The sequence below is a fragment of the Anabrus simplex genome, chromosome 3 (assembly GCF_040414725.1).
Source record: "Anabrus simplex isolate iqAnaSimp1 chromosome 3, ASM4041472v1, whole genome shotgun sequence".
NCBI lineage: Eukaryota > Metazoa > Arthropoda > Insecta > Orthoptera > Tettigoniidae > Anabrus > Anabrus simplex.
Genome location: NC_090267.1, coordinates 335123993 through 335142807, shown reverse-complemented (window position 1 = coordinate 335142807; position 18815 = coordinate 335123993). Strand labels below are relative to the sequence as shown.

Below are 18815 nucleotides of genomic sequence, written 5' to 3'. Positions count from 1 at the left end.
GCATGATGAGGAGTTTGACATTGCTTTCCTTATTGGGCAGTACGACTGGCCCTACGACCAACAATCAGAAACACTGATCGTGCTCCAAATATCATTACCCATACCCCCAGAAACTTCCATATTATCACAGCCATGGATGAGACTGGGACTTCAGTGGAAGCTGCACTTTGCTCTGGCCTGTGCCAAGAAAAAGATACAAAATTACTGCATCCGTTGAGAACTGGCAACAAGCGTGACAAAATTATCATTAAATATAGGATATGCTAGTAAATAATTTACCGAAGTTTCATTGCAATCCGTTTGATCCAACTTAAACAGGGTTCCTTCGTTAGTTTAGTGTGTGTGTGTTTACTTAAGAAAAATGCTATATAGAACCTTTGTTCAGATAACATGCATATTTTACATAACTGCCTGGCTTACCCATGATGGTTACCTGTGACAAGCGGGCGCAGCAATCGATGGGCTGATGCATATGTCGTGTGTGGAGGGGAGAACTGTCTGAAAATAGCACAGTATGATGGGGTCGCTGCAGAAATGTCTAAAAATCTTCGGTGGATTTTTTAAATGCCAGAGATCTCCCTAGTCTCCTGAATTCGTATATTACGTTGACACTGAATTCAGTTACTTGTGCCTAATTCTTCTCTTTCCTGCGTGAACTTCCTTGGTTAATTCTAGTTCTTTTCGAACCCGAAACCTAGAAAGTTTTAAAAAAGTACTTTTATGGTACGATTCGATACCTGCCAAGCTGAGTAACACAGATGGTAGAGCGCTGGCCTTCTGAGGTGAAATTTTGGCGAATTCGATGCCAGCTCTATCCAGTGATATTTCAAGGTGCTCAGATACGTCAGTCTCATGTCGGTAGATTCACTGGTACGTAAAAATTCCTGTGGGACAAAATTCCGGCATCCGTCGTTTCCGAAAACTGTAAGGGTAGTTGGTGGGACGTAAGACCAATAACTTTTTATTATGATTATTATTATTATTATTATTATTATTATTATTATTATTATTATTATTATTATTATTATTATACATCGAGTTGAGCCTCTATGGACTGCGTGGTAACAACCAACTTCATTTTAGTGTCTAGGTCTTGTTCTTGTTCCGGCTTTGACTTCCTGCCAGTATCTTCCGAGCCCAGCGACGAGTGCCTGTTTACGCTCTTCAGACAAAGGTCCTTTCCGTCTTCTGGAAGTTGATGCCATTTGGAAACCTTGATAGTTGTTCACCAATCTTCTGAATGCGTTCCTGTCATGGATTTCTTGATCTGAAATACCAGTCTACCTCAGATGTTTTTCGCATTCCTGGAACCATCTCGACCTTGTTGCCTTAGATTGAATAAAATTCCATATTCTTTTTATTAGTCGATCATCAGTCGTCCTCAAGAGAGAACCGTAAAATAATAGCCGTCTCTTCTTAATTGGCGCTGTGAGAGGTTCTGTCTTGCTGTACAAATCCTCATTTGGTCTCATTCGCCACTGTCCATCAACCCACCTATAATAATAATAATAATAATAATAATAATAATAATAATAATAATAATAATTGATACCCTCATTTTCGAGTAGTTCTTTCTTTGGATCTTTCAACTAATTTTAGAAGAGGCTGGTGATGTAGATATGCACTAATCCGCTCCGTAACGTGGTTGGTTAGGCACTTGCCTTCTATACCCAAGATTTTGGGTTCGAATCACACGGTATTGACTGGCATTTACGTGTGTTGTGTCGGAATTAGTGACGCATTAGACGACCACTTTCCGGAGCAAAATTTCGGCACTCCAGCTATCTTTAAGATACAGGACAAATGAGGGGACATTAAACGTAGTAGTGATATAATAATATTGTTATTGATTTTACGTCCCACTTACTACATCGAGGCACCTGAATTTTGTCCCTCAGGAGTTCTTTAACGTGCCTGTAAATCTACCGACACGTGGCTGACGTATTTGACCACCTTGAAATACCACCGGACTGAGCCAGGATCGAACCTGCCAAGTTGGGCTCAGAATGGCAGTGCTCTCCCGTATGAGCTCTTCAGCCCGGTGGCACTAGTATTAGTAGTAATGGTAATATTTGTTGTTTTTTAATGTCATTGATTTACGTTCCATTAACTATTCTGTTTCCTTTCCTTTTTCCCAGTTTCTCGGGGTCAGCAATTACTGTGGATTTGGGGATGGTTACCCAGTTGTACTTCCTCTTAAAACAATCACCACCTGTGGATTTGTTCCACTTTTACGGCCAGATGCTTTTCATAACGCCAATCCTTCGTTGAGAGATTCATCTAATATGGCATGTTTTAGATTGTCAGTGTGGTGCGTTGTGTGCACATAAAGACATGTATACCCAGTTTCCGAGCCAAAGAAATTCGCCATACACAGTTAAAATCACCGACTCGGTGGGGAATTGAATCCGGGGCTCTCTGAACTGAAGGTCACTACGGTGATGATTCTTCCAGAAACCAGACGTATGTCCCACTAATTACTTGTGCGTTTTTTTTTCTTTTTTTTTTTTTTTTTTTTTTGCGGAGAAGCTGATATGACGTAAAAATGGTCTCTCATGGATTCTTTCCTATTGAAGCCGATGGCTGGATCATTTTCACAGTTTGTTTATTAACAAATCTGCACTACCCTATTTCTCATGTTTCCATCCTGTTATTCATTTCGTTTACACTTACTCTAAATTACTCCTCGCAGCGGAATAGTTTTTGTTTTCGTGACAAATCTATGTTCCCGGAGAATAATTATGTTTTATTGTGTGTAGAGCTGTTATTAATAGCACGGGTTTAAAGCTACTGTGTAACAAATTACTGCAGTGGCCCAGCTCGCCGCTGCTATGTCAGCGGAGAACCGGGTCACATCACTATCACCACCGCTGATCTTCTCAACCTAGGATCACTCTGACGTGCGACTTACTTCAAGGGATCAGACAGCTTGGATCCCGGATCACGGCAGTTTTTATTGCTAGGCTGCTTCTCGCATACTTTTCGAATGTATACCAGGTCATTCCATGTGAACTCAATTAGTGCTGACATCTGTCACCAGTGCTAATTATAATACTATACAATATTAAAATGATATTATCCGTAGCTATATTGATTACGAAGAGGCACATTTATTGAGAGTGTGTAAGGAAACAGACTCGCTTAAGGTCAAATATAGTAAATCTAAAGCCAAAATAAAAGGGAGATCAAGAATTCCATGCAATTGTAAAATTAAACAGAATTGTATCGCACCGGGAAGTATAGCAAAGGTATTCTATGTTTTTTTAAATGTGTGGCAAAATAAAAGAATAAAAGAAACGCTAGTGTAAGTAATGAAGGGTGGGATATATGTTTGTCCTGAAATACATATATTCAGGGATATGACAGGAACGATCATTTGAAGCAAAAAACTTTGTGGACATGTCCACTATTCCGAATGGTTTCCGGGAGAGAACACATTTAATGTACATTTGTTTTGGGCTCGTGGTGCGCACCTCTCTCTCTCTCTCTCTCTCTCTCTCTCTCTCTCTCTCTCTCTCTCTCTCTCTCTCTCTCTCTCTCTCTCTCTCTCTCTCTCTCTTTCTCTCTCTCTCTTTCTCTCTCTCTCTCTGTGTGTGTGTGTGTCTTCATATTTATACCAGACTACCAACCACTACAAATGGTTTTCCGTGGTTTCCCATTTTCACACCAGGCAAATGCTGGGGCTGTACCTTAATTAAGGCCACGGCCACTTCCTTCCCACTCCTAGCCCTTTCCTATCCCTTCGTCGCCATAAGACCTATCTGTGTCGGTGCGACGTAAAGCAACTAGCAAAAAAAAAAAAAAACCAACCACTACAGAAACACGCGGAAGTGAATACATCCCTCCACACACAAATGGTTGGCATCAGGAAGGGTATCCGGGCGTTAAACAAGGCTAAATCCACATGCGTATGTGACCGGGCGCGCGGTTAGGGGCGCGCGGCTGTGAGCTTGCATCTGGGTTCGAATCCCAATATCGGCAGCCCTAAAGATGGTTTTCCGTGGTTTTCCATTTTCACACCAGGCAAATGCTGGGGCTGTACCTTAAGGCCACGACCGCTTCCTTCCAACTCTTAGGTCTTTCTTATCACATCGTCGCCATAAGATCTGTCTGTGTCGGTGCGATGTAAAGCAACTTGAAATATAAAAAAACAATACGCATGTGGTACACAGCTCGTACCCTCGACTCCACCATGATGTGAGAAAAGCGGCAGAAGAAGCAGTTTAACATGATTACAACTCAGCCACCGAGAAATTCCCTCGACATTTACCAAATATTAAATTACATTTAGAAATTCTACCAAATTAAAATTATGAGCTATGGAATTTAATAGTGGAACACAGTTTGTTATAAGTAATGCTCTAATATTTACAGATACAGTATATACAAGGTAATATATATAAATTAAAAAATGCATGTCACAGTAAAGCAAGATTTTAAATGTTATAGAGCTGCAAAGTTTATCAATGGATACTACACAGCTCAAAAAAATTAGAACATGTTTTTGAACGCATGCCATGCTCCACAAAACAATACCTCACACCACCCATATATATGTTCAGTGGCTTTACGTCGCACCGACACAGATAGGTCTTATGGTGGCGATGGGATAGGAAAGGACCAGGAGTTGGAAGGAAGTGGCCGTGGTCGTATTAGGGTACAACCCCAGCATTTTCCTGGTGTTAAAATGGGAAACCACGGAAAACCATCTTCAGGGCTGCCCACTTTGGGATGCAAACGCACTATCTCCCGGATGCAAGCTCAGAGCTGCGCGCCCCTAACCGCACGGTCAACTCGCCCAGTCCCATGTAGGCCCTATATTACCAATTAAACGTTGGGACAAACACCCAGTCCACGGGCCAGGAGAATTAATCATAGGCGATTAAAATCCCCGACCCAGCCGGAAATCGAACCCAGGAGGACCCTCTGACCGAAGACCTCAACGCTGACCATTCAGCCAATGAGTCGGACGACTTAAAGATACGATGTGTGCAACTAAATGCGGCCATTGAGCCAGTTGCAAATGGAGGATTATGGAGGCGTATAGTTAATTTACAGAGGCTTGCAGATTATTCGCTGAAATTCGTAAGTCTATGTATGTAAATGTGGGAGAGCCGTGTCTGAATTAACCAGCAGGTTAAAAGAACTTCACGGGGAAAACCCCGGCAGTCTAATTTCAAGGGCGTTAAATCGCAGTATATTCATGTAATGAAAGAGACCTATTTCCGCGGTGTGAAGATAGATCGTCTGTGCCCATGAGAACGGTACAAACTGTAGACAGTCTGTTCGAGGTCGGTTTAATGAAAAGATTGCTAGGAGATTCCGACTTCGACCCTCGGGACTGGCTTGCTGGCTGTCTGGTGAGGAGAGAGGGGACGGGCGTCAGGACGCTGTGTATTGATCGACCGGCGGCAGCCGCAGTGCTGCTCCCCTCCCGTACCGGGACTGCTTCACAGGCACCACGTTTACCTCTTCTGGTACCGCAGTGATCTTATACGTGCCATCAGCCACAACCGGAAGTACGAGAATAGATCACCAGGAAGAATTGTTTGGCTTTTAATACGAGAGCTAATTTAGGTTCTTATTTTTCAGTTACAACATGAACAATCTAGACAAGTATTATACCACAATATGAATAATGTAGACTACTTATCCTTCTTCTCTTCAAGAATTCCATTGGTATTGTTTTTATTCTGTACTTTAGCAGAACGCCCGCCTTTGTGGCGTAGTGGTTAGTGTGATTAGCCACCACCCCCAGAGGCCCGGGTTCTATTCCCAGCTCTGCCACGAAATTTGAAAAGTGGTACGAGGGCTGGAACGGGGTCCACTCAGCCTCGGGAGGTCAGCTGAGTAGAGGGGGGTTCAATTCCAACCTCAGCCATCCTGGAAGTGGTTTCCGTGGTTTCCCGCTTCTCCTCCAGGCAAATGCCAGGATGGTAGCTAACTTACGGCCACGGCCACTTCCTTCCCTCTTCCTTGCCTATCCCTTCCAAATTTCCCATCCCCCCCGCAAGGGCCCTGTTCAGCATAGCAGGTGAGGCCGCCTGGGCGAGGTACTGGTCATCCTCCCCAGTTGTATACCCAGACCCAGAGTCTGAAGCTCCAGGACAGTGCCCTTGAGGCGGTAGAGTGGGATCCCTCGCTAAGTCCGAGGGAAAAACCGACCCTGGAGGGTAAACCGATTACGAACGAACTTTAGCAAAACGAAGATTAACCAACTCGGGGGGGGGGGGGGGCGTGACAGCTGAGTTACACTGTCACTGGTTTCTAACCAAGGCGTCCATGGTTCAGATCACCGCCAATGTGTGTGTGGGAGTTTTGAAATTAAGTCTCATTGATTTAAGTGGAAGTACAAGTGGGCAACCGTCCTCTCTGTAACACTAATCCGATAGGCAAGGGTCGCGAAGGACGAGAAAATGAGACCTTCCCTAGGTCTCGTAAACCTAATACCGTCGGGGTCAGAAAGGAACGAGAGTTGTCCAAGAGAGGTTGGATGGGAAAAGTGAAAAAGAGGAGCCTGGTACAGGTAAATGGAAGCAATGCCAGACTCGGCTAGAGGCCCGTGCTCGCCCACCCACACTCGCAAGATGAGTCCCTAGGGCCCCCCTCTTAGTTACTTCCTACGTCAGGCACGGGATCCCGTGGATGTGTTCTACCGGCACTACCCACGTCCCTGTAATTCGTATTCCACGCGCAAAAATTGAGGACTCGTGGTTATGATCACTACATCAGTCAATATTTACTTTCAAAGTTCGGAATTGTTCTCGTACTAACTCAGACAGGTTTTTGGTCACCCCAGGATAGAAAGGGGTTAGGATTGAAAAAAAAGCTGAATCCTTTATTATGGCACACAAAGAAAATAATCAGTGTTCATGAAAACTTCAAGTGTAGGATACGTGCTTTATAACACTGGAACGAGGGCTGCACTTGGCTAGAAATAGCCACACGAAATTATTATTATTTTACAATTTTGCTTTAGATTGCAACCGACACAGGTAGGTCGTATGGCGACGATGGGATAGAAAAGTGCTAGGAGTGGGGAAGAAGTGGCCGTAATTAAAATAGAGCCCCAGCATTTTACTGGTGTGAAAATGGAAAACCATGGAAAACCATCTTCGGGGCTGCCGACAGTGGGGTTCGAACCTTCTATCTCCCGAATGGAAGCTCACAATTGCGCGATCCTAACCGTACGGCCAACTCGCCCGGTGATGTAGTAGTAGTAGTAGTAGTAGTAGTAGTAGTAGTAGTAGTAGTATAATAGACCGTTCCAACCTTAAATTGCAGTACAGCGTAGATGGAGCGCGCTGTTGCGAAATCGACTCGTGAAGATCGCGCTCGAGTATGACTCAAACAGGGCGTCACAGTTCCACATTTTTCGTTTGTAATTTTGTAATTTTAAGTTCATTCATAAATTGATATTTGTAGGATGGTAAAATAAATACAACATACCTTAATCACTGTCGTTGCTCTCAGACAATGGACGTACACCTTCTATCATTTCTGCAAGGTCTGGTGTTCCCGCTTTGGATGAACTGCGTTCGGGAGATGAACTTGAGGATGATCCGGACGATGAAGAAAGTCTTATTAAAAATTGTTCATCGTCGACATCGTCCTGTAATTCGTCTGCTTTCCACAAATCTTTCATTTCTCTTTACTTTTTTCACGCAATTTTTCCCAATTGGACACCGTAATGTTCTTATACGCAGCAGTTATTAAATTTTCCATATATTTTTTCTTGAATGATACGTTATGATACCGGGTGTAGTTTTTCACCTGGGACCACACCATCTCAATAGGGTTTAACTCGCAGTGATAAGACGGGAGACGTAGAATCTGCCGACCTGCCGCTTTCCCTGCTTATCATACAGAGCCCTGTTCTGAGAAGCGATGTGCAACAATTCTCGCTTGAGCATCCCGTCCTCAAAATATATTTGCTTTTTACGTATCCACTGTACGATGTCATCTTTTCGCCAAGAGCCACCAGCAAAGGTTCCAACTTACGGGAATGATAAGCGGCAGTATCCAGCACGATCGCGGCACCTTCGGGAGTGTTCGGCAACAGTTGTTTCGAAAACCACTTCTCATAAATTTCACCAGTCATTTCCTCGTGGGCGTCCGCCGTGTTTTTATGGCATAAAAATGTTAGTTCAGCATTTGGAACAAAACCATGTTCATTACCCGCGTGGACTAAGGCGAATCACGGTCCTCGGCTTTACGGTGGCCTAAGTCCCGAACTCACCCCTTCATTGGCGGCCTGCCGTGCACTTTTCACTGTCGTATCCTTCCATTCTTTTGTCACTGTCTGCCCAATATTTACCCACGATTCATCTGCGTAAAATTATAGCTTTATTGTATGCCCTCAAACGTTTTATCTACCTGAGATATATGTGCCTCCAACTAATAATTTCATCGGTTTCAATAAAAGCTGCTTTATTACCCCGTCTTAAATAACGGAACCCTGTATCATGTAAGAAGCGATACAACGTAGTTTTGGAAAATCGTGGCAAAGAATCTTCTCCATTTACCGACTCAAAATCACGTTCAATGTCGGTGGTATGTTAGCAAATAAGAGTGAACCCCCCGACGCACTCCACTTTGTACAATTTCATCATATTTAATTTTCCTTGCATTTTTCTGCCGTCCTTCTCTTTTTTTGGGGGGGGGGGAGTTCGCAAAGGACCATGTGTGTGTTCCTTCCTTATAGCATAGATTGTTCGTTCGAAACAACCTGTAGCTTTAGCTGTTTCACTGACTGCGCTAGTCACATTCATAGTCTTTAAAAAATAATCCAGGATACTCATTATAATATTGCGTTCTTTTCCCCTGAGTTTACCTACGGAACGTTTCTTTTTAATTTGACGATCCATTGTACATCCTTCTGCACTCTTTCTTCGAACTAAAAACCCCTCGCACGAGCACGAACTCACAACTACAGAGACTACACAAACACAATCCGCTTGTTCCCAAGAACTATACGTTTATCACTGATCTTTATTTGAACAATCTTATAATACTGATTAAATGAACACCACTGCACGCGGCTGTCAGTATATTTAAAAGCTCACTGTTTGGGAGATCATTACTGGCCAGCCAGCTGAGACGTTCTCCCTGTCATAAAATAAGATATAGCGAGTTAAGGACTTGAGATATGATTTAAAAATAACTTCCATATCCGAAGACAATTTGCTTCGCTTTAACCACGCCATGATCCTTCTGCACTTTTTCTTCGAACTAAGATCCCCAGGCACGAGCACGAACTCCCGAATCACACAAACGAAATATACTTGCCCTCAAGAATTGTACATACGTCACTGATATGTATTTAATCACTATTATACATACTACTGACAAAATGAGCACTCCACTGCATACGACTGTCTAGAAATGTTAAAAGCTCATGGTTGGGAGATCACTACCGGTATTCAGCCAGCTAGACAGCCAGTCGAGTCACGCGCGAAACCAAAATTCAAGGAGATATTCTTCCTGTCACAAATTAAGAACTAAGCAAGTTAAGAACTTCGGGATGAAGTCCATTTGCCTCGCTTTGACCCCCCATTCAAATTCAATAGGAAAGACTCTGGCCAGCGACTGACTTTTTCGTGCCTGCACATAAAATTCCCTGAACATGACTGAAAATAAACGCATATACTGCATTTTGTCATCATTTAAATTTTAAAAACAAACTTATCTACATCGAGCTGAAATGCTTCTTTACCAGCAGTAAAAGAATTAGAAAAATAATGAATATAAAATAGGGGTTATGACATGATAAGTTCTATGCAATGAAGATTTTGCATTTGGCGTAACTTTCCATTATATTACCGTTTTCACACGAAATTATTTTTTTACATTTTTTGTTAACGGTATCAAATGCGCCTTGAAATTCTGTACATAACACGATATTCGCCCATTTTAACCGATAACATTCTGATTTACAGATATTTAGCAAACCCGCTGCATTAGAGTAGGGCAGCGCCACCTGAAAAACATGGGAGAAGGAAAGAGACGGAATTATCCCATTACTGCTGTACTGCATTTTAAGTTTGGAACGCTCTATAGCATGGCTTACGAAGGCACGATATGCTAAATCATCATATCGTGTGGGCTCGTTCGACTTGCACCTCTTTGGGCTGAAAGAAAAAGCGCATTGCATATCTGAAGGGGTGACATAGCAATAGAATCAGAGAAATAATAATTATCACTAGTATTGTATAATCCTAATTTTATTTTTTAAGAATTTGTTAATTGTTTCAATTAATAAGGACGTGTCTTTCTGGAGAGACAACTCGTATTTAGAAAGATAGTTTTTGTTCCATAATTAAACTTCCCTCTTTTTAACATTTGATTTGGAACGTGCATTGATATTTAGAATATTCACAATAACTTGAAATTATTTTGTTATAACATACTAGGTAAGAAAGCAGAATTTCTGAAGTTTCCACCTACATTTCCTAACTCCAACACCTTCCCTCTCACACCCTTTTTCGGATGACATCACAAGAGGCAATAACTTTTTATCCAAATGCTGTACGAGTCAGTTAACACTGACATGAAGAGTGCTACTTTTAGCTCTTCATTGATCTGATTTGTGGCAAATGGCGCAATAACATTTGTGCTTGTTGCTTTGCACTTCGAGAAAATTTGAATTTATAGTAGGAAAGTTTTTCGTCACGATGGACGTAAAGCGGTGATCGTGCACAGCAGTACGATAAGCGAAGGTTGCTTCTTGTGCTGCCAAGGAGAAATATTTTTCCACTTCACTTTCATTATGTTGCGGTTGCAAGCTTTATTTTGAGGAATAATTTTGTGTCTTTTCGTTCTCATGTGGTTGACTACGTCTGACCGACCTCGACGTGAAATGTAAAATTTAGCACTGCTAATTTGCTTTACGTCGCATCGACACAGATATGTCTTATGGGGACGATGGGATAGGAAAGGCCTAGGAATGGGAAGGAAGCGTCTGTAGCCTTAATCAAGGTACAGCCGCAGCATTTCCCGGGTGTGAAAATGGGAAAACAGGGCTGCCGACAGTGGGATTCGAACCCACTATCTCCCGGATGCAAGCTCACAGCTGCGCGCTCCTAACCCCACGGCCAGCTCGCCCGGTAAATTTAGCCCTGCACTTACATTTCGGCATGATACAAACTGTATGCAACATTCAGTAACAACCAATCTCCGTGTGTATGTAGCATTGCCAACAGAAGCTTGGAGAAAAAGAGGGCATCGTTATTAGTATTACCAACCTCTTAATAAATCTCATGTTCCATTCATTCTTCGTCCTCACGTTTTGAATTCTGGTCAGTGGAGAATTTTGGACTTTTAATTTGTCATTCCATTTCGTCTCATTTCGTACCATTAGGGGCCGATGACCTCGATGTTAGGCCCCTTTAAACAGCAAGCATCATAATAATCATCATCAATATATCTCATCAAAGCTTCGTGAATTCGCGACCAGGAATGCTGCATATTTAAAATAAGGACACCGGTCATTCTATCAAAAAACGGGACTGTCTCACGATAAAAGGGACGTTTGGGAACCCTAATCTAGTGTTGAGAAAAACTAAAAATACAGTAACTGGATAAAAAAAAGTCCCTTATTTGATTCTGAATCACAATTATTTCTAAAGGCTGGTTTTTCTCTGCGATTTCCGGGTGTGTGGTAGTTGATCCCCCTCGTATTGCGACGATCATTAGCCTGGCCCTCCGTACCTGCGATCGCACGCATGACCAGGCTCGGCCGGCTAGAGCTGTAATGCCAAGCGGAACGCACAGCCATCTGGAAGGATACGAGTGACTGACTTCGGTCAAAGACAGCCCTTTGACGGTTCCACACCTCTTCTTTATTTAATTGGCGTTACGATGTTGTGATCGAGATGTGAATAATTTTAGCACATCTCTAATACTCTCTCTACGTTTGTGTTAATTACGGTTATATTCCGGGAGCAGGGCATATACAGAACTCAAAACAGCTGTAGAAAAAGGAAAGAAAATCTCTTCTTGGTTCAATTGAAGTTGATATTTGGAATAACCGGACATGTTTAGTCTTCCGTAAATGTCAACGGACTAAACCATTTTACCCCATCGGGTTTGTTCAGATAATGTTAGTGTACTGTAGGTACACCATGCTGGGTTGGCTTTCTTTAAATCCCATTTTCATTTGCAGATCGTCTCCACCATCTTTCTTACTTATATCCAAATACTGTATTCAATGAACTTTTTCAAACAAATCTGACCAGTTTGATGAATTTTGAATTCAGGCGTTCATCTATGTTCATTGATGACCTTGGAAGCTTGCTCTGTTATATCCGCATGTTAGGGAGGAAAGAGACGTGGGTATGTTTAGAATATCGAAGTCGTATAAAACTTGAAATTGTATTTCAGTAGTAGGAAAAGCATTTTCTGTAATTCGAACGTTATAACAGAGTTAATAACCAAGATGGTCTTGGTTCGAATCTTAACCAATGCGTGCGGGATTTTGAAAATGAAGTCACATCCAACGGTTGCAGATTCCATGCAAAACTGATGATCCCGGACGGTGGTCATGATATCAACAGTCAAGTAAAACTAAAAATGTGACTTTCTTTTCACATTTGTATTCTTCCCACGTGGCCAACCGTCTGGGCTGACTTTTGTTGAAGGTAGCGGACGATAGCAGCTAAGTACAGAAAAGTTCCCTAATTTACTAAAGGGACAGAGGACTAATACGTTCATGATTTGTTCATACCATGACCAATTCATAATCATTGTCTTGTTTGCGCGACGTGAACAATATTGTCCATATATGCGCGTGATTTGATGTATTTTGATAGTGTGTTCTTGTAGAGTGAAAGATGTCATTATTTGTTTAATAGATACATTAGTGTTTTTACATGTATGTTAGTGTTACATATTATGTTTTGAATTAATGTGTTTCGGCATGCTGAAAAGCTTTCAAGTCACCGTAAAATTAAGGATACTTTTACACAATATTGTTTCATAGAAAGCACCAAAATCTATATTCGAAATCTCAAACTTGTTTGTGAATCTTTATAAAATATTTGTATTATTGAGTGTTAACACATATAAATTGATGGCCATAACTCGAATTCCAGAAGTAAAGTACTCATCGTCTGATGTTTCTTGCGGGTTTTGCTTGTTTACTTCATTGTATTGTACTCGGTCACAGAGTCGAGAGCTAAGCACTTTTAAGTATTCCATACAGCCCTGTAGTGACAGAATAAGGTATTTTAACAACAAACGATAATACTGATAGTTTTGCGTCGCACTAACACTAATAGGTTTTCGGCGACCCTGGGATGGGAAAATGCTTAGGCAGGGAGATAAGTGGCTATATCTTCAATCAAGATATAGTCCCGGCATTTTTTTGTGTGAAAATGCGAATCTACTGAATGGCATTCTCAAGGCTGCCGACCTTGGGGCTCGAACCCACTATTTCTAGAATTTCTAGAATTTAGGATATGGTACCAATGGGGTCACTTATCGGGCTCGCTTGGTGATGTTTTTTCCTTATACTGGTGCGGGAGGATTTTTGTACCCTTAAAACTGAAGGCTGAACTACATTTAACTCATCTCTTTCCATTGCTATGGCACGATTTACTTTTAATCTTTAATGTGCGCATAAAATGCATATAATGTCTTATTATACACACCTGTTTTATATCTCGGAGCATAAATGTCAGAATGCTACAAACGGTGCGTGATAAATTGCGGACATTTGTTACCGGCGACTATGAGTAAATAGTGGTGCTTGCTCACGCATATTTAAAAGTTTACTGCTTCATAATGTCGCCCATCATAATTCAAATATAACACTGTACAGGAACGTTATCGTGCTTGTTTCAACATCATCTTATTCTCTACGCAGGATGAGTACAGCAGTATTATTCAAAATACGATTGTTCTTGGACCAAACGCCGCTAAAGTTCATTTATTGCAGTTGGTAGAAGACAGCGGAGCAAGCAGCGGATACGTCAGTGGACCGAGCACAGTCATCTCATGAGTTTCACATTATCGGCAGAACATGAGTTATTTTAGACAAGAATTTGTGAACGCTGCAAATGCAAAAACAATTGGACGAATTCAGAATTGTATATTTTGTTCGTTCAGGGGCTAGCAAAGTAAGAGTGAAAAGTTCCACCATATCATAAATAGGGTTCGAAAGTTTATGACCTAAAGAAGTACGAAATATGCAAGCAAATATGCCCTAAAATCTGGCTGTTTATGACCTTAAAAAATAAAATGACTTAAGCAGTTTAGGGATACATTGCAAGTATTAGATTACTGCATTAGTAACACTGAACGTGTCAAAAAATAAGCGATAATACAGCAGACATGTTTAATCATGCAAACTGGTAGAGCTACAGTAGGTAAATTAAAACTTTATACATTCATTCAGTATCATAGCTCTGAGGCGCAGCACTCATTCTGTTTTCCTTAAAAAAAAAAAAAAAAAAAAAAAAACAGAAATGAAGCATTAGCATGCTTTTTGGTATCTTTAGGCGTACGTTCCTACAGCATCTGTTTCGGGGAAAAAATAAAAAATACATCTTCTACAGTATTTTGAAATCCTGTGTTTGTAAATCGATATAGATGTACCTTGTTAAAATCGACGCCTCGATTTAAACAAAAATGCTCAAAATATAATCGAATATGACTTTATATAACAAAAATCAGCAAAATATGATCTAATCTGTAAAAATGGCCGAAATATGCATGTATATGCAACATAAAATTGCTCTAAACTGCGTCAGGAACCCTTTCAGGTTTCGGGTAAAATGACATCAGTAATGAAATATGATTTTTCCTTAACATCCGAACCTTTATCATTAAGGACTAACTGTTCAGACATATATTTAGCATGATTCTGTACCTGGCGAAAGAGCACCGGACGTAAACAAGCATTAGTTCCTAGCATAGCCGAGTGTAGTCGTATTTTCAACCCGTGCTATGCACACTGCTCATGAAGAGAGTGAGTACAACTTGGCTACCCCAGGGATGTTTTGTTCACTGCCTGGCACAAAAATTGAGCTGAGACTTGTAACGAAGAACCGGCTGTGTTATGATCTTGCATGATATTTTTTCTTGTCCTGCTCTTTAATATATTATTTTTCTGAAACACACTTTGCCAATAAGCTTGCATAGTTTTATTATGTTTGGAAAATAACAAGCAGTGTTTAGGGCAGTTATGTTATCATATAAACTTGTTCTACAAGCATAGAAGTGCACCCTTTCATTGCCAAATAGGAGAGAAGTCTCCGTGGTTTAACTAGCCAAGAAATCTCTGATACAGTATGTGCTAGTTCCTTTTGATCGCGCTTATACTAGGAGACTTGGAAATTTTCAGCCAAAAGCTCACATTTTACGTCCCACTAACACTTTTGCGGTTTTCGGAGACGCCGAGATGCCGAGGTTGGTATATTTGAGTACCTTCCAATACCACCGGAATGAGCCATCTCTGTAAATTTCAATGGTAGAGATTGCGGGTTCAACCCCGGCAGGGGTTAGTTGGAATGTTGAAGGACGGACAATAGTCGATTTGACACTCCATGTCTGAAGGTGGTAATTTTTAGCGTTTTGAAATTCAAAATTTAGCATTATGATTTGTGTATGAGGAGACTGAGATAAATGATTTTCTATTGGGGGATGCCAGAACAACAACTTAAAATTAGCTGATGACACAGATGACATAATGTGAAGAGGAGTTGATCAATATAATGGAGGAAACAAGTCTAGAAATTGGATTACATCTACTGTAAACAGACAGAAAACAAAGGACATGATGGTTGATCACAATAACAACTGCAGTCCATACATCCAGCAGATTGGAGAATGTCAAGTCGTAAATCCGTACCTATATCTACGCTCCTTATTGTGCAACTCTGCGCTTCCAAAGACGAAGTAAAATGAAGGATCGAAGTAGCAAAGGTAGATAAAATCAGTCTGCGGAAGATCTGGAAAGATATCACCATCAATACAAAAAAGAAAGCTCGTTGAATCTCTAGTCTTCTCAGTCTTCTTGTACGGCGCAGAGACGTACAACGCGATCGTGCACGAATAGAAAGTTTCGAAATTTGGTGCTGGAGGAAAATGCTGAGGATTACTTGGACAGCTCATCGCATGAAACCAAGTTTACGGGCGCACAGCTGTGAGCTTGCATTCGGGTGATAACGGGTTCGATCTCCACTGTCGGCAGCCCTGAAGATGGTTTACCGTGGTTTCACATTTTCACAGCAGGTAAATACTGGGGCTGTGCCTTAAGGCCACAGCCGCTTCCTATCCCATCGTCGCCATAAGACGTATCTTTGTCGGTGCGACGTAAAGCAACGTGTATTTTTTAATCATCACATGAATATGTCGATTCAGAAACAACTTTAGATAAAAAGTCGTCTATCGTGCAAGGTCTCTCACCGGATCATACGCTTCTTTGGTCATGTAATGCGCCGAGAAGGTAGTTTTCAAAATTTGATTGCTGAGGACTAAATCTTAGGAACCAAACCACGAGAGCGAGTACCAACACGATGGATCGACATGGTGAATGGCCTCTTACAGATTTCTCTCAGAGTAACCACAATGAAGGCTTTGGATAGAGAAGAATGGCGGAGTATTCATCAGCTAAATGTATGAACTATGATGGTCACGACGCCTTAGCCATGCGTCAAAAGGAACAAACGAACGAACGAAAAAAAAATTAAATAAATTGCATAAAGTATAATGAAACATTTCATTTATTTTAAATTGATATGGGCTAAATCATAAATTTACATTGATGAAAAGTAGTGAAGAAATTAACTTAAATCATGTTCATGAATTTACTGACACAGTTGAAGGAAATCATAGAACGTATGTGAACATTTTGTCGAGACGATGACCTAGATGTTAGGCCCTTTTAAACATCAACAACAATCATCATCATTGCCTTTAACATTTTGTCCTGGCATTCGTGTTCTTTCGCATTTAAATTGTATTTATTGAAATATTTTTCTGCATCTACAGTGTTGGTAGGTTCACAAATACATTGCAGAGTTTCTTGGGCAAATACTTGGGTAAATGAATTAAACAGCAAACAGAATTTATAGGCAATCCATGAGGGCACAGACTAATCTTTTAAGTTTCTAAAAATCAGTAAAACAACATGTGAAGTTACTTTCGAAAAAATGGTTGATTTCGCATTCATATCCTATTTTAGTTCTGCCTGCTGTCATTTCTTGATGGATACAGTACTTTTGCATCCATCTCTTGGCACAGGCCAGAGTAAAGTGTAGCTTCCACCGAAGTCCCAGTCAACATCCATGGCTGTGACAATATGGAAGCCGCTGGGGTATGGGTAGTGCTGAGTAATGACATTGAGCACAACTAGTGCATCTGAGTGTTATGAAAGGTGCTGCTCACAGGGGCAGTCGTGCTGCAATAGTACCTTCTGACCCAGTCAGGAAAGCAATGGCAAACTACCTCACTCCTCATCTTGCCTAGTGCGCCTTATTTTGATGCTACCGTTGATTTTTGGGGTTTCCTTATAACCGCATAACCTTTGGTGGTGCTATTTGAGGATCCGACCAGCCTCTGATCTGTTGACCTGACAGACATCCTATTTTAGTATGAATTTCGTAATTTAAGTACATTTAATGCGTTTGAAAACGCATTAAAATTGGTTTATAGGCCGTGAAAAATATCCGATGACACATTTGGAATGTATCGGCCATAGACTGGCTAGTATAGATCCGTTTCTCTGACATTTGGTAGAAATTACCATCGAAATAGATACGCAGGCAGCCTAGCTTGGGTCAGATCAAAATGTCTGCGCACGGTAGTATAGGTTGTATATTATTATTATTATTATTATTATTATTATTATTGGCTCAGAAAGCCGTCGCTCTACCAGACCTCATCAATCACTTTTTATGTCAGGCATTTTTAAGATCTGGATAACCATCAGCTCGAAGCAGAAGCAGTCAGCTTTATCGCTTGCAGCACCTGAACTGTTGATAATGAGTAGGCTGCACAAGTCTCCCTCAAGTGACTTTCTACTCGGCGCTGCTTATGACCAGTGGTATGTAAAACGTCGAGTTGGCCCCGAAGGGAAGAGGAGCGGTCGCACACCCTCTGTACGTAGCCAGCTGTTTAAATTGTAATCAAGTGTTAATAGGATGCAAAGGAAGCGAATTGTGTAGGTGTAATGGTGTATTCAGGCGAGCATGGTTCAAGTGGTGGGTAAAGTTATCAGTGGTGCGTATGTTGTTTTTAAACTTCACAACATGACCACTGAGATCGAAAGGGTATCTTATATTTTTGTGGCTTCTTTCCCTCAAGCAAAGCTTTGATGGGACTCTGTGTAACTGAAAACTTCTCAAGTTCGAGTGGAATTGAAGATGTATGCTTTTTGTGTTTTAGGAGCAGCGAGAGCACGGCCCCGCCGGCTACTCTGGACAACTCGTTCAACGACAACGCTAACGTGGGCATGGGGCGGCGTCCTCTGGACTTGACCGCCTCCCTGCGGGCCAAGCCGGATCTCATAGAGACGGCCGAACAGCGCGACAAGTAAGTGTTTTGTTTTCGTGAACTTGGAATAGGTGTCTATACCTGGTGGGGTGGTACATAGTGCCGTATTTAAAATTTCTCTTTGACTATGTCATAAATAATAGTCAACCCTTTACCCTTCCTGCCTTTGAAATGTGGCACCGGCTTGAGACATCACAGGGTCGCTGACTGGGTACTACCCACAGAGACATCTTCGAATATTATAAATTAACCTTAAATTAATTATGCAGGAAGGATAAAAGAGAAGAAAATAAAATAATTAAATAAAAATCTGAGTGAGA

At 41.4% G+C, this 18815-nt stretch overlaps 1 protein-coding gene across 3 annotated transcripts in view; it reads left to right on the top strand.

Moving 5' to 3' along the window:
• LOC136866339 (protein Fe65 homolog) overlaps window positions 1-18815 on the top strand; it is a 331485-nt gene that overhangs the window by 233452 nt on the left and 79218 nt on the right. For all 3 annotated transcript variants that reach the window (XM_067143201.2, XM_067143200.2, XM_067143203.2), the window contains one exon: window positions 18388-18534. In XM_067143201.2, the coding sequence (XP_066999302.1) occupies window positions 18388-18534 (147 nt within the window). The remainder of the gene's footprint in view (window positions 1-18387; window positions 18535-18815) is intronic.